This window comes from Tigriopus californicus, chromosome 7 (assembly GCF_007210705.1).
Source record: "Tigriopus californicus strain San Diego chromosome 7, Tcal_SD_v2.1, whole genome shotgun sequence".
Taxonomy (NCBI): domain Eukaryota; kingdom Metazoa; phylum Arthropoda; class Copepoda; order Harpacticoida; family Harpacticidae; genus Tigriopus; species Tigriopus californicus.
The window spans coordinates 5,177,005-5,189,676 of record NC_081446.1 but is presented as its reverse complement, the minus strand read 5'-3'; the positions used below and the strand labels follow the sequence as shown (position 1 = coordinate 5,189,676).

Sequence of the window (12,672 nt, the reverse complement as noted above, 5' to 3'; positions counted from 1 at the left end):
GATTGCATGCCATGACTGAACTGCTCTACTTCCCTTCTTGTATGGTCGACTCATTAGTTGCGTGTCTGATTCATGACAGTTTATTTCATTATCACAGCAAATTGACGGAAAATATAAAGAAACAGAAAGGTGTTGAAAGCTACACTTGAAATATCAGGCCTGCGGCCGAAATGTTATCTCCGCCTCCAGCAGTTTGCTGAGCTTCCGAGCACACCAAATTGGGGGCGATGCAGAATTGAATATCTAGGTGATCTTCACTCCAACACGCCACAGGGCGATGGTCGTCAAAAATGATTCGGGTGCTCTTTTCGCGATCCGTCGAGGTCGAGAAGCTGTCATCCATGATGATAAAGGCCTTTTCCAAATCAATCTAAAATCGAAATCGAAAAAAAGGACATGGAATGTCATTTTCAAATTCAAACACGTGTACTCATTTTGGAAAAATTTGGATTCTTATGAGAAATTGGGTAACTTTGAACTCATAGAGATCATTCAAAGTATCATGTTTTTGCTGAATTCACTGAGGGCAACAAAAGACAACTCTTGGCGAGATAAGCTCTCAGGGTCTAAACGACAAAACTATCAGACCCTTCTCACCTGAGGCGAAGCGCAAACATGGCGGTTGGCAGTGAGACTGGCCTTGGCGGCCGCCACAACTGTATTCTTCCACAAACTACCCTTCTTCACAAGAAACGCCTGATATGCCAGAGTATGCACATGAAGACGAGTCAATGGACGGGGTCCGTTCACTTGATAATTGAAAGAGCCCAACTTTTTATAGACTTCCCTCATTTGATCTGCAACCAAAATTAAAGTAACCAAATGCCGGGCTAGAAAAATACTTTGGATACACATCATGTTCCATACCGAGAACCACGGCGATGCGGGGGTTGGAATTCGAGACGTAGCTGATGTTTCCATGCTTGAGCATGCTCAAGAGATTGGGTAATTCTTGCTCATTCATGCCCAAGGAATCCGCATAAGGAATCACTTGCTGCGTGAGCTCGGTCAGGAGTGATTCGTCCACAAAAGAGGCCATCTCGAAGTGAATCCGAGTCTGGTCCATGGGTTGACGTTTCATGAGTGCTTGAATCTTCATCAAGCGAGCGATTCGCGCGCCTGCTTTGAATGGATAATTATCCATCATCTGAAGCCCGCTCACTAATAACAGATTGGGTTTGTAACCCTGGAGGGACCGCTCGAAGTCTTCCAGTGAACTGACCATCGGATTATTGACGTCACTATGAACGATGAATCTAAAAGTCAATGAGAAAGCAATTTGAACCGGTGACCTATGCATAACATGGCCCCATGAGGTAACCTGTTGGCTCGTGGGCTTTGATATTGTTGCCAAACTTGGTTCCGCTTATACTCCAAGATCAAATGGACATCATCGTGGGCCACGTGGTCCGATCCAGCCACAGTTATCATCGTGGGCAGTGACTTTTTCAACTCTGGGCTCATTCGACCGGCCAAAAGGACCTCTGCCCCTTCTTGGGCGAATCGTAGGGCCATGACGGGGGCATTGCCGCCCAAGGCATAACGATGGGCGGGGTCTTGTTCCGCTTTGGCCACTAGGCCTTTGAACAACTTGTCCTCAGAAACGAAACGCCTGGTACAGCACATAACAAAAAAAATCATAATTGAGCCATGCAATAACCATATTAGATCGGGGAAAAGGCCATGTGTAAAGGAAAGAGTAACAAATTGAATATAATTTACGCATTGAACTTGAATAATGTTAAAAAAAAACTGGCATTCTTTGGGTTGACTTATGTTTGGAAATGTCCTAACATTTTCGGGATACTCAAAAACCTATTGTGAATGAACGTAGTACGTACTCGGCGGCAGCCCCATGACGGAAGAAGTAAGCGAAAACACTCTGGAATTCCGAGTAGGTGGTGATGTCATTGAAATGCTCAGGAACCTTGGGCGGATCCTGACCGGAAAACATGTGGCTCGCATTCACAAATAAATCATGACACGCTCCAAACCCAATGGCAATCCGAGGTGGCGGATTGACCGAGGAAAATGACGCCAAGCCCGCCAAGTCCACTGATTGCTCTTGAGAAACTAATGCGTTGAGCACATGTTCCATACGCCCTTTCTGTCCATGATGGATGAACCAGAACGGGGTGATTTCCGGGCAATAATATTGAGCCAAAAGAGCCAACAAATCATGACACGCTCCAAACCCAATGGCAATCCGAGGTGGCGGATTGACCGAGGAAAATGACGCCAAGCCCGCCAAGTCCACTGATTGTTCTTGAGAAACTAATGCGTTGAGCACATGTTCCATACGCCCTTTCTGTCCATGATGGATGAACCAGAACGGGGTGATTTCCGGGCAATAATATTGAGCCAAAAGAGCCAACAAAATCCCGGTGGACAGGCCGAAACCGATAGTGCGCAGCATATCACCGCAGTTAATCCATTTGTCCTCACCTCTTCTGTCTTAAAAGTACTTGACCCAATGTTTATGTCACGTCATCGTTAGACGTGCCATCCATCGGTCAATGTTCATGTATTGGTCAGTGAACGAGTTCTAAAGCCCCAAACAGCTTGGAACCACATAGGAGGAAAACGTCGAGCTACGTGTTCGAGAATCAGTCAGACTCGTTTGTAGAGATGGCAGCGAGTTTTTAGACCAGACTCTCCTGTTGCAGTCAAAGGGGTTTCAGTTTCTTGGACTATCTCAAATCGTTCCTCAAAAAAAAGAGAGATGGGATTCCTTGTTCTAAATAACTGGCAAAGTGGAAGCAAAGGCTTTTTGCCAAAAGCCAATTTGACTCAAAATACATTTTGTCCGCCCTTGGGCAGCTTGGATGCTCAATGCTATGACGGTCTTCATGGTCTTTATGAACCTTCGTGGCCTCAGAATTAAGGCTTCACGTAACAATGTTTCCTGAGATCAAATTTGTATTCTAGTTTCATGTTTCAGTCCTGGCAATTGAATATGCTGTTCACAGTCATGATTTGGAAATCCCATGCCAGCATGTGTATTCATCATAAAAATTGTTGTTGTGACATCAGTCATGCTATTGCTACAACTAAAGATGCTCTATGTAGATCTTTCCTTTTAAAGTATGTCCAGATACAACAGATTTCGACAAAACTAGATGGCGATACCCACACATACCAGCGAACGGCACCGCATTCAATTTTTGTGTCATATTAAAACATAATTTTGGTCCGGTCTCGAAAAGTATATGCTCGGCTCAACACTACGTAGTTGTCTTAAGTGCTTTCTCGCCATCTGGTCCTTTTACACTTCTCATTCTTTGACGGCTGTTCAAAAAATGCAATTAATATTAACAAAAATGCACTTTATAATGCAACAGAAAAAATGCAAAACATAAAGATGCTGATCCTTCATTTTACATATTTGAGCACAATTATAAACAAATTTATGAAAAGCGAAAATTCTATTGAACTTCAACTAAAGGGTAATGAAATTTGCCAGAAACTTTAGAAAAAGGTATTTGATTTAAAATAATATATTGAACAAAAGCGTTTTCACAGCAAAAAAATCAGGTATGCCGCCCTAAATGCTGAAAATGTTGATCTCTTAAATCTTAGGTTATATCATTCTAATTACTTTGACTTTACTGGTTCTGTTGGATTAAATAATGACAGAAAAGTAACAATTAATGAATAAATCAGTAATTTCAAAGTTCTAATAAGTAATAACCAAGCAACTTGCGGGAGCCAGAAAACTTGTGCAAAGAGCAAGATAATCAAGCTGTTTGGGGAAAAAACATTTATAGAAAACAATAAATGCAAGATTTCAAGTATGGAGGGAGTAGGAAAAATTGTTCAGCCATTTTTTGACGTTTTCAACCCCTTTCAAGGAAATGAGGGCGAAAGTCAACTTGGTCAGTCAAAACGGTACACCATGCCATTGGGCGAAATATCACAGAACGATCAGGGCCATTCCCGCATAGCATGTTACAGAAGCCTTTATGAATTGCCATGCAATTGTTTGGTTTGAATACTAAATGTCTTTGATCCGAATTGAGATTCTGAACATGTGCCACCTTTGAAATTTATCATCCAATTCCCATAACTCTATACTAAAGTGTTGGGCTTCAATCTCAAGCAATATAGTCTTTTCGGGTATTTTTTTTAAAGTTCAAAAAGTTCATTCTGAGGATAGTGCGGCTTCCGAGACACATAAATAAAAATAATTCTGAATAATTTGCCATGGCCCATAAAGTTCTTCGAAATCCTTAACAGAAAGAATATGAATCTTAAGTAGGCATGCAGGGGTGCTAGAACTTCGAGAGACGGGTCATTTTCTGCGTGGTCCAAAGCCAATTTTCGAATTCAACCGTCTCAAGATCGACTTGATTTCGTGAACAACAAAGGCTGGTTTATCAAAGAAAATCGTCACCACCATGAAAAGCTGACAACTCACTGGCTTTGTTTGCATCTCAGGATACTTTCCCTTGTCCATGTTTCATTTTTTCGTTATCTTCCATGAAATCAACATCATTTCCTTATTGGTGGGATCCAAAACTTCCGCAACCCTGGTAGTACCAGGTCTGCGTGCGTACGTAGGGTACGTAGTCAAGATCCAGGCAACAAACAATGCTGCTCACTGTTTGTTAGCGCCAGGCATGCAGTGCATGTCCGAGTACGTGGTTGTCAGTCAATCCGTCCACGACCAATCCTACCGCTTCTTGTGTCCTTTGTCTCATGCTAATCTGCCTTATCATCATTAGTAGTATATTTGGATACTCGTGCAGGTGCCCATTCATTGTTTGATTAGCTTCTTTCTACCAATTCATTAGCCTAATTTGACTAGGCGGAGTTTAGTGCTGACAAACGTTAACGAACCCCAAGAGGGTCATCATCAATCATCATGCTCTCTTTATCATACTAGGAGCATGTAGGGATATTAATGGATCATGGATCGTGCCAATTCATGAAATTCCACGGAGCTTTCTCGTCTGGTTTAGAACGTCTCGCTTTTTCGTTTGAGGCTCGTTTTTCGCACGAACGATCCGGTTTCTCGATCCCGGTAGGGACAGCTCACACACAGTACGATAAAAAGAAGGATCGACTATGATGGTACGTGTTCCTGGTCTACGGTCGCTTCTGAAGTGGTCGGCTTCCTGTGTCAGCTTTCAATGGAAGTTCGCATTAGTCCATCGAGCAAGTAAGATCTGGTCGGGAGTGGAGTGAGTGGCATGTTCGTTCGTCTTGAGTTCAAATTTCTTTTCGGCTAACAAACCCGCTTCGGAAGATAACATCCATTAGGGCTAGTCAGATTAATTGAACGTAAGACGAAAACAAGTCGATCTGCTTTTCGGGCATGTGGCTTATGTTAATCGAATAGCTTCGCCAAGATCGCAGTCGCGAAGCAATACTTGAACTGAACTGGAAAGTCCTGTTTGAGCTCATCTTATTATGTGTGACATTTGCACTAATATCATGTATGACTCGATTGTAGCGTGAGAGTGGCCGAGCTCAGACCGGACATCCACCATGGGGTCGAGGCATTGTCGACACAAAGCTAGAGCTTAGCTCACTTAGTTTGGACTGGAAAAGGCTGACGTCGTCGACGTCGTCTACAATATCGACGAGTTGTGCAGAAATTTGTTCTCCAACACACTTGTGAGTGAACTCTTGAACCGTCAGTCATTCAATTCATCCTCTTCGTTTCAGATTCAACGGATTCATTGCCTGACATCATGGCAGCTAAGAAGATTTCGATCGTGGGCTCTGGCAATTGGGGTTCAGCTATTGCCCGGATCGTGGGTCAAAATGCGGCTGCTCACCCGGGCCAGTTTGACCCCGAGGTCCGCATGTGGGTATTTGAGGAGATGATCGAGGGCCAGAAATTGACCGAGATCATCAACACGAAGCATGAGAATGTCAAGTATTTGCCTGGCAAGAAGTTCCCGGAGAACGTGGTGGCCGTCCCCGATATCGTGACGGCCTGCCAAGAGGCCGATATTCTCATTTTAGTCATTCCCCATCAGTTCTTGGAGCGAAGTCTGACGCCATTGAAGGGCAAACTGAAGCCCGGAGCTCAAGGTATCTCGCTCATTAAGGGCTTCCACATCGTGCCCAGTGGTGGCATTGAGCTCATCTCCGTCGTCATCAAAGAGCTCTTGAATATCCCTGTCTCCGTGTTGATGGGGGCCAATTTGGCCGGTGAAGTCGCCGCGGATAAGTTTTGCGAGACCACGATCGGGGCCGTGGATGCCACCAGCGATGGCAAGTGGCTCCAAGCCATGTTCCAGACGCCCAACTTTCGCGTGGTGGTGGTGGATGATGCCAAAACGGTCGAGATTTGTGGGGCTCTCAAGAACATTGTGGCTTGCGGCGCTGGATTCGTCGACGGTCTCAAATATGGCGACAACACCAAGGCCGCCGTGATTCGACTCGGTCTCATGGAAATGATCCGCTACGCCGAGGTGTTTTACCCGGGTTCCAAGCTCTCAACTTTCTTTGAAAGCTGCGGTGTGGCAGATCTGATCACTACCTGTTACGGCGGTCGAAACCGCCGAGTCTCCGAGGCCTTCGTCACATCCGACAAGTCCATCGAGGACCTCGAGAAGGAGATGCTCAATGGCCAGCGACTGCAAGGACCTGAAACAGCGGCCGAAGTGAATTTCGTCCTCAAAGCCAAGGACATGGAGGACCAATTCCCGTTGTTCACTTCGGTGCACAAGATCTGCGTCGGGGAGCAAAAGCCCGAGGAATTCATCAATCAGCTACGTCAACACCCGGAACACATGATCCAATTTGACGCTCGTTTGTAGATGGGATCAGAGCCACTTCAAGCGAACAACTGGCTAGGCAATGAAACTCTTGGATAAATTTGAATAAAGATATATAGATATATGTACGGTTTTTTTTACACGAGACCGGCCAGATTTAATATCTTCTGCTTCCACATTTCGTAGTCGTCTCGATTGAATATGCAATGGTCGTCGTCGCTCTCTTCGTCATCGTCGTTGAACCGCTTTTGTTTTTTACCCGGAGTATCCGGGACAATCTCCTCATTCTCCAAGGCCCGCGTCAAAACGGCTTGCACCAAAGACTTGACAGTCTTCTTTTTCACGGGCGTATTCAACGGCGTTTGCGGTTGGGCGGCCCATATATCGGCCGCCATCTTTTCCAATTCGGTTTTGGTGGTGCTCCCCAAATCTGATAATTTGTTTTTGTCGACCCTTATCCCCTTTTCAGCCTTAACAGCGGCCAAAATGGCGGCACACGGGTAAATGGCCTTATCAAAGTTAACATCATCCCGGCGCGACGCCGATAGTTTACTCAAAAAGGTCGCCTGATACTGTTTAAGACTATTAGCGGCCTTTTGACGAATTTGAGAGCAGCCTAACTGGACGCAGATGTCATCAATGCTCAAGACCTCCTCCAAATTCAAAGCGGATTCGACATTGCGCAGCACGTTTTGATATTTCACCTTGGACAAACCCGCGGATTTGAGGATGAGTTTCAGATCCTGGATGGGTCTCCGACATACTTTCGAGGCCAAATGCAAACTGATCACGGTTTGGCACGAGCCACTCAATTTCAAGACGGAAAACTTGGACTCGGCCGAGATCTGTTGGCACAAATCCTCGGCCTTTTGAAGGATGTCCTTATGCTCGGCAATGTTCAGCCTCTGGGCGTATTTCACGATTGGTCCGGATATCGTCATGATCACCAATCTTGGCCGACCGTTCGATCACTTGGGAACTTCGCGTTCTGATCCGCCGCTGCTTTTCGATTGTCTCGGGTTTGCCGTGCGTTTGTATGCATTATTAACCGGCGGGCAAGTCCGTGAGACCATAAATATGGGTGAGACCAAATCTCGGAACCTCGAGCTATTTTCTTGATGGAAAGTGCATTGCATTCATTCAAAATCGTTTACTTGAAGTAAATTAACAGGCATTAAGCTATGTGGTCTTTAAAAGTAATGGAGGGGGGAGGGTAATATTCGAAAATTCAGTCACTCATTAGTTTTTAAGGCTATCTTTGCCAGGATTTGCCCAGTAGAAACAATGAACCACTGGAATATGGATGGGGAGGCTGGAGTTGAGAATTGATAGTTTGGCATTGAGTGCTTTCTATCATTCATTCAGCCCATGCCTGGTTGTGTTCTGTGCTAAGATAGGTCCTAACTTTTGACCTTGTTGCTTGATTGAGCTGAAATTGAAAATTGCAGCAACCTGCAATTAGTCTCATTCCAAAAAAACAAATCTCCATGAGGGATGGTTTTAAAGGTTTAAGTAACTCCATTATCTATTTAATATCAGTAGCAAAAAGCGCCCCATGGTCCATTCTGACAGTCTTAGGGGGCTGGGACTAGCACATGTCATTACTTGCTTTTTGCTTTTTTTGCCACAACCATGGCCTGAATCATAAATGGAATAGGTTTGAATCATTAACATAGATACCTAAGCAAATACTTTATTTAAAATATGTCAATTATTTGCCTGCCAGCCAAATATCTTCAATTAAAATTTAAGGTTGTTAAATCAACTAACCTGATTGTCTCTGGCTTGGACAATCCCAAGCAACAAAACTCAACCCAATTTTGTAATCAGTTTTGTCAATTTAACATGTTTAAAGTGTTTCAAGCACAGTTATTTTTCAGATAAATACTAGATTTGGCGCCTATTTTTTTAAACTATACCATTCATGATTAAGACAAGACCATGGTAGTGCAAAAAAGGGCAAAAAAATAAGTTGCAGTCCAGAGTAGTCCTGACCACCTAATACTGGCCAAATGGTTCAAGACAAGCATTTTGTTAAAAGGGGTAAAAAAATAAAGGAACTACCTGATTCTTCAAAATCATCGCTTATTGACACTGGTCAGAAATGTGGAACTTATTTGACAAGAAATGGAAAAGGCAAAGAGTGAAATTTCATTTGTGTGGACCTGGTAATTTTCAAGGTCTAATATCTGGATTTTCAAGTCATTCAAGTTGTCCAATAATGTTACTTGTGTTTGCAAAAACATAGAATTACTTCAATGTCCACACAAAGCTAGTCATCTCAGACCAAGAGCAATTGAAGCCCTGGGCTTCTTGTTTGTTGGAACTATAGGGCAAGTCAGAGAAACAACACTAAAGAGATTTCTGAGATTTTTTGCTCCCTCGCAGCTGCCTCGTGTGTGCCATGAGGTTGAGTATACATCATCAATTTTGACCAATCTGATTGGCTGCCAGTTGTCAACAAACATGGGTTTTGTTTGGAAACCTTCCCAACAGTGAGACAGTTGATTCTAAAAAGAGAGCGCATGTTTGCATTGCATAATAGGGTAAAGCTTTGATTGATTTATGACAAATTTGATCCACCATGGATTTCCCTGACTCTTTCCACAGAGTTACAAGTGTCTTTTGTCATTTTTGAATTGTATTAGTGTGGTACATCACAATAAAATGTAGTTGACACACTGATCTTTTGGATGCTGGAGTCTAAAGTTGGACTAAAGCACTTCAAAAAAGAAAGTACAACCATGTTCAACAAATTCCATTATGAAGTGTAAAGGGACTTGTTTCTTGATAGACTCAGGAAGCTCACATGTGATAATGTTAATCTGAATAAGCTAATGAGATATCATAGCAATCTAATCTTATGAAAAAATGGGTTCAAAAAGAATTTAGAAAGTAACAATCTAACATGCCATATGCATGAATCAGCTTGTCTTGAAGTAAAATTGACAGTGTCCTTGAAGAAATATATCATTGATAGAACTCCCTCTTAAACAGCGCATCAGTTCAAAATCTGTTTAAAAACTTTCTAGTTCTATTGATTGTTTACATTTTTGAAGTGAAGCCACTTGTCAAACCTTGTGCGTCTCTGAATCCAGGGTCTCTAGTTGGGACCAATTATTTCCCATATCCAAGAATTTAAGAAATGCAAATCAATAGGGCATGTGAAGCAAAGGATATTCTAGAAAATGTGGGGCAGCACTGATTTTCAGCATCTTGAGGACGGAGAAATAAGACAAACATTGTAGCCAACCTGCACTTGCACCTTTTTTATTTAGTATTTGGAGTGCTAGTGTTGGAGGGGGGAACCTCACCTAGCCAACAAAGCTAGCCATCACATTGTCCAATCTATTTCTGATAGGCAGTGTCATAGTCCATATCAAATCGTTCCCTGTCTGTGGGTGTGGCTGGTGTCTAAAAGTTTCCTTGAGAAAGGCCAAGAAGGCGAATTGAACCAGGGACCTCTCTTATGCTAGGAAACTGCGCTAACCACTATGCCATGTCTCCTCCCTTGTCCAATTGAATTTTCAACTATCAAGTGAGTTGTGTTACAAAACTCAAAAACATGTCATTTTTTTGTGCAGTTTGTCCTTCTTCTAAACTCTTGGTTCTATATCAGAATACTGTTTGCTTCAAAAACTGGGAAACTGAATTAAATGACAAAATTCAGTCTATGCCTGGTACAGGTTGGATGTATTGTTTGTCTTCCTCAAATTGACATGGCCTGGTTGACAAATTCAACCATTTCAGCGTACTCCTTGGGTTAACAGAACACAGAGCGCCCCTGCATCTCCCCAAATTGTCAAATTTAAGCATCAGAACACAAATAATTTTAACATTATTAATGTCTCTTCACTAGAGCCCCACAAAAACTTGGCTTCAAGTGTTCTTCAGCTGAGGTTGATGATGAGTGACTCCACCTCATTTGACCTCTATCACATCAGTTCAAAATGCAAACATGCATGATACTTAGGTAGCAAAATGCCAGTCAATCACATTTTGAAAACATCACAATCTGGGCAAGAGCAAAATTCCATCTTGGCAGTACATAGATTATAGCTAGGGCCTGGAAATTTCTTATGGACTATCCTTAGGGCAAAATGAATTTCAAGTGAATGAAATTCAAGCAAAAAGTATGGTCTGGCACCATTATTTTGGGCATTTGGGGGAGAAGAATTAAGACAAACATCACACTCAACTCCCGCCATCCACTCATTGAATTTTCAATAATTGACTGATTTTGAGTGAGTTGTGTTACAAAACCCAACAAGATGAACATGTTTGGTATAATTTGGTGAACACTCTATCAAACTGGCTCAATACCACAATACTATTTGCTTAGATGAGCAGGTGAAAATGAAATTAATCTCAAAATTCAATGCATGCACTTTGCAGTATGGCTTGGCATGTTGTCTTTGATTTTAGTCCATGGAATAATGTCAGTTGTTCATGAACTCGTTCACTTGACAAGCCCTATTGACCAAAAGAGTATTTCCAAACAATCCAAATTGCCCCCACAATGGCTTTCATGGAAGATCTTGGTTTCATTATTTGGGAAATAGTTTACCAAATGAAAATAAGTTGTTCAAAAATTTCCAGGATTTCATCTTATTTTAGCGTCTCTAAAAAATATGTCAAATAGCAAAATAAGTCGCGCTTGGAAAATGACTTTTTATGCCACCAATCCTCGTCCATATTGCAGTGGTTCATGAAAGAGCCTACGTGAGCTCAACCACATGAGCTCAGAGGCTCATATGCACATGATTGAACTCTGAGAGATACATTGGACAAAGGTCGATTGGAAACGAGTTCCTGAGTCTATCAGATAACAAGCAATCTCTGGGAGGATTCGATTCGTTTTAATATTGGGAATCAGCTGCTTTTCTCCCTATAAAAAGTGAAGTGTTCCATTCTGGCCGATCTCTCCCAGCAGAGTGAGTCCGCCGGGTCAAAAAGGGAAAGAAAGCCCTTCTCTTATTTGGTCCATTCCTCTATCCATGATCCAAGCTGTTTTTTACAATCTAGCAGACTAATCAATAACACAACGTCACATTCTTGAATCTGCGATTGCTTTGCCTGATGTCGCCGAGTCCTTTTGTGTACTGGGCTCAAAATGAGAGCCACATCTTCCTCCGGGTGGATCTCAAACATGTGCAAAAGCATCAACTCAATATCGCCGAGGAGGAGATTGAATTCACCGGCTACGGCATCGGGGCTCAGGGCTCGTCCGAGGTTGAATATCACTTCTTGATCGAGTTCTTTCTCCCGGTCAATCGCGAGGAGTCCACCTATTTGATCAAAGACCGGAAATCACCATCCATATCCAGAAGAAGGAACCGGATTGGTGGCCCGCCTTTTGTACACACAGCAGAAACTCTCTTGGCTCAAGATGACTTTGATCGTTGGACATCGCGTGAGAGAGGAAGACGATACCGAGACGGAAGAGCCTGGGATGTCCACTCAAGATCTTATTAAGAATCGATATCCTGAGGTCTATGAGAAGTTGCAGAAGGAAGAGTTGGGATTCATCTCGGAGTCCAGACGCAAGATCTACTTGTTTTGCTACAACTTGTTCATGCTCTGCGGATTTGTGTACGTGTTTCTGATCATGAACTTGCGATATGCCCGTCATGGCGACGAGTTCATTCCCGAGACGTACAAAACTCGTCCATATTGCAGTGGTTCATGAAAGAGCCTACGTGAGCTCAACCACATGAGCTCAGAAGCTCATATGCACATGATTGAACTCTGAGAGATACATTGGATAAAGGTCGATTGGAAACGGGTTCCTGAGTCTATCAGATAACAAGCAATCTCTGGGAGGATTCGATTCGTTTTAATGTTGGGAATCAGCTGCTTTTCTCCCCCTGAGAAGTGAAGTGTTCCATTCTGGCCGATCTCTCCCAGCAGATTGAGTCCGCCGGGTCAAAAAAGGGAAAGA

General features: G+C 43.0%; 4 protein-coding genes across 8 annotated transcripts; 2 read left to right on the top strand and 2 right to left on the bottom strand.

The window, feature by feature from the left end:
* Positions 1–64: 64 nt before the first annotated feature.
* Positions 65–2,416, bottom strand: LOC131883398 (ADP-dependent glucokinase-like). The gene is made up of 5 exons (XM_059230862.1): positions 1,842–2,416; positions 1,322–1,612; positions 868–1,256; positions 598–797; positions 65–370 (listed from the first exon to the last, which is right to left on the bottom strand). Exons 1-5 carry the CDS (start codon positions 2,414–2,416, stop codon positions 140–142), a joined length of 1,686 nt encoding a protein of 561 aa, XP_059086845.1. The 3' UTR covers positions 65–139.
* Positions 2,417–4,606: 2,190 nt separating this feature from the next.
* Positions 4,607–6,855, top strand: LOC131883798 (glycerol-3-phosphate dehydrogenase [NAD(+)], cytoplasmic-like). Of its 5 annotated transcripts, none has more exons than XM_059231365.1 (2): positions 4,607–4,748; positions 5,671–6,855. In XM_059231365.1, the coding sequence occupies exon 2, from the start codon at positions 5,697–5,699 to the stop codon at positions 6,771–6,773; it is 1,077 nt and encodes a 358-aa protein (XP_059087348.1). In that variant the 5' UTR covers positions 4,607–4,748; positions 5,671–5,696; the 3' UTR covers positions 6,774–6,855. The 5 variants fall into 5 exon arrangements, with proteins under 5 accessions (XP_059087348.1, XP_059087346.1, XP_059087347.1 ...); XM_059231363.1 differs by lacking the exon at positions 4,607–4,748 and adding an exon at positions 4,902–5,161; XM_059231364.1 differs by lacking the exon at positions 4,607–4,748 and adding an exon at positions 5,143–5,283.
* On the bottom strand, positions 6,828–7,802 carry LOC131883800 (uncharacterized). The gene has a single exon (XM_059231369.1). It carries the CDS (start codon positions 7,670–7,672, stop codon positions 6,869–6,871), a length of 804 nt encoding a protein of 267 aa, XP_059087352.1. The 5' UTR covers positions 7,673–7,802; the 3' UTR covers positions 6,828–6,868.
* Positions 7,803–11,810: 4,008 nt separating this feature from the next.
* LOC131883396 (very-long-chain (3R)-3-hydroxyacyl-CoA dehydratase 3-like) lies at positions 11,811–12,420 on the top strand. The gene is made up of 2 exons (XM_059230860.1): positions 11,811–12,144; positions 12,197–12,420. The coding sequence occupies exons 1-2, from the start codon at positions 11,811–11,813 to the stop codon at positions 12,418–12,420; spliced, it is 558 nt and encodes a 185-aa protein (XP_059086843.1).
* The last annotated feature ends 252 nt before the right edge of the window (positions 12,421–12,672 follow it).

Bases quoted from the DNA above. Each gene is read 5' to 3' on its own strand.
- LOC131883798 (XM_059231363.1), top strand. From the start codon at position 5,068: ATGATGGTACGTGTTCCTGGTCTACGGTCGCTTCTGAAGTGGTCGGCT. The intron at 5,162-5,670 runs GTAAGATCTGGT...TCTTCGTTTCAG, and splicing joins CGCATTAGTCCATCGAGCAA to ATTCAACGGATTCATTGCCT.
- LOC131883396 (XM_059230860.1), top strand. From the start codon at position 11,811: ATGTCGCCGAGTCCTTTTGTGTACTGGGCTCAAAATGAGAGCCACATC. The intron at 12,145-12,196 runs GTGAGAGAGGAA...TGTCCACTCAAG, and splicing joins CTTTGATCGTTGGACATCGC to ATCTTATTAAGAATCGATAT.
- LOC131883800 (XM_059231369.1), bottom strand. From the start codon at position 7,672: ATGACGATATCCGGACCAATCGTGAAATACGCCCAGAGGCTGAACATT.
- LOC131883398 (XM_059230862.1), bottom strand. From the start codon at position 2,416: ATGCTGCGCACTATCGGTTTCGGCCTGTCCACCGGGATTTTGTTGGCT. The intron at 1,257-1,321 runs GTTACCTCATGG...ATTGACTTTTAG, and splicing joins CAAAGCCCACGAGCCAACAG to ATTCATCGTTCATAGTGACG. The intron at 371-597 runs GTGAGAAGGGTC...TTTCGATTTTAG, and splicing joins ATGTTTGCGCTTCGCCTCAG to ATTGATTTGGAAAAGGCCTT.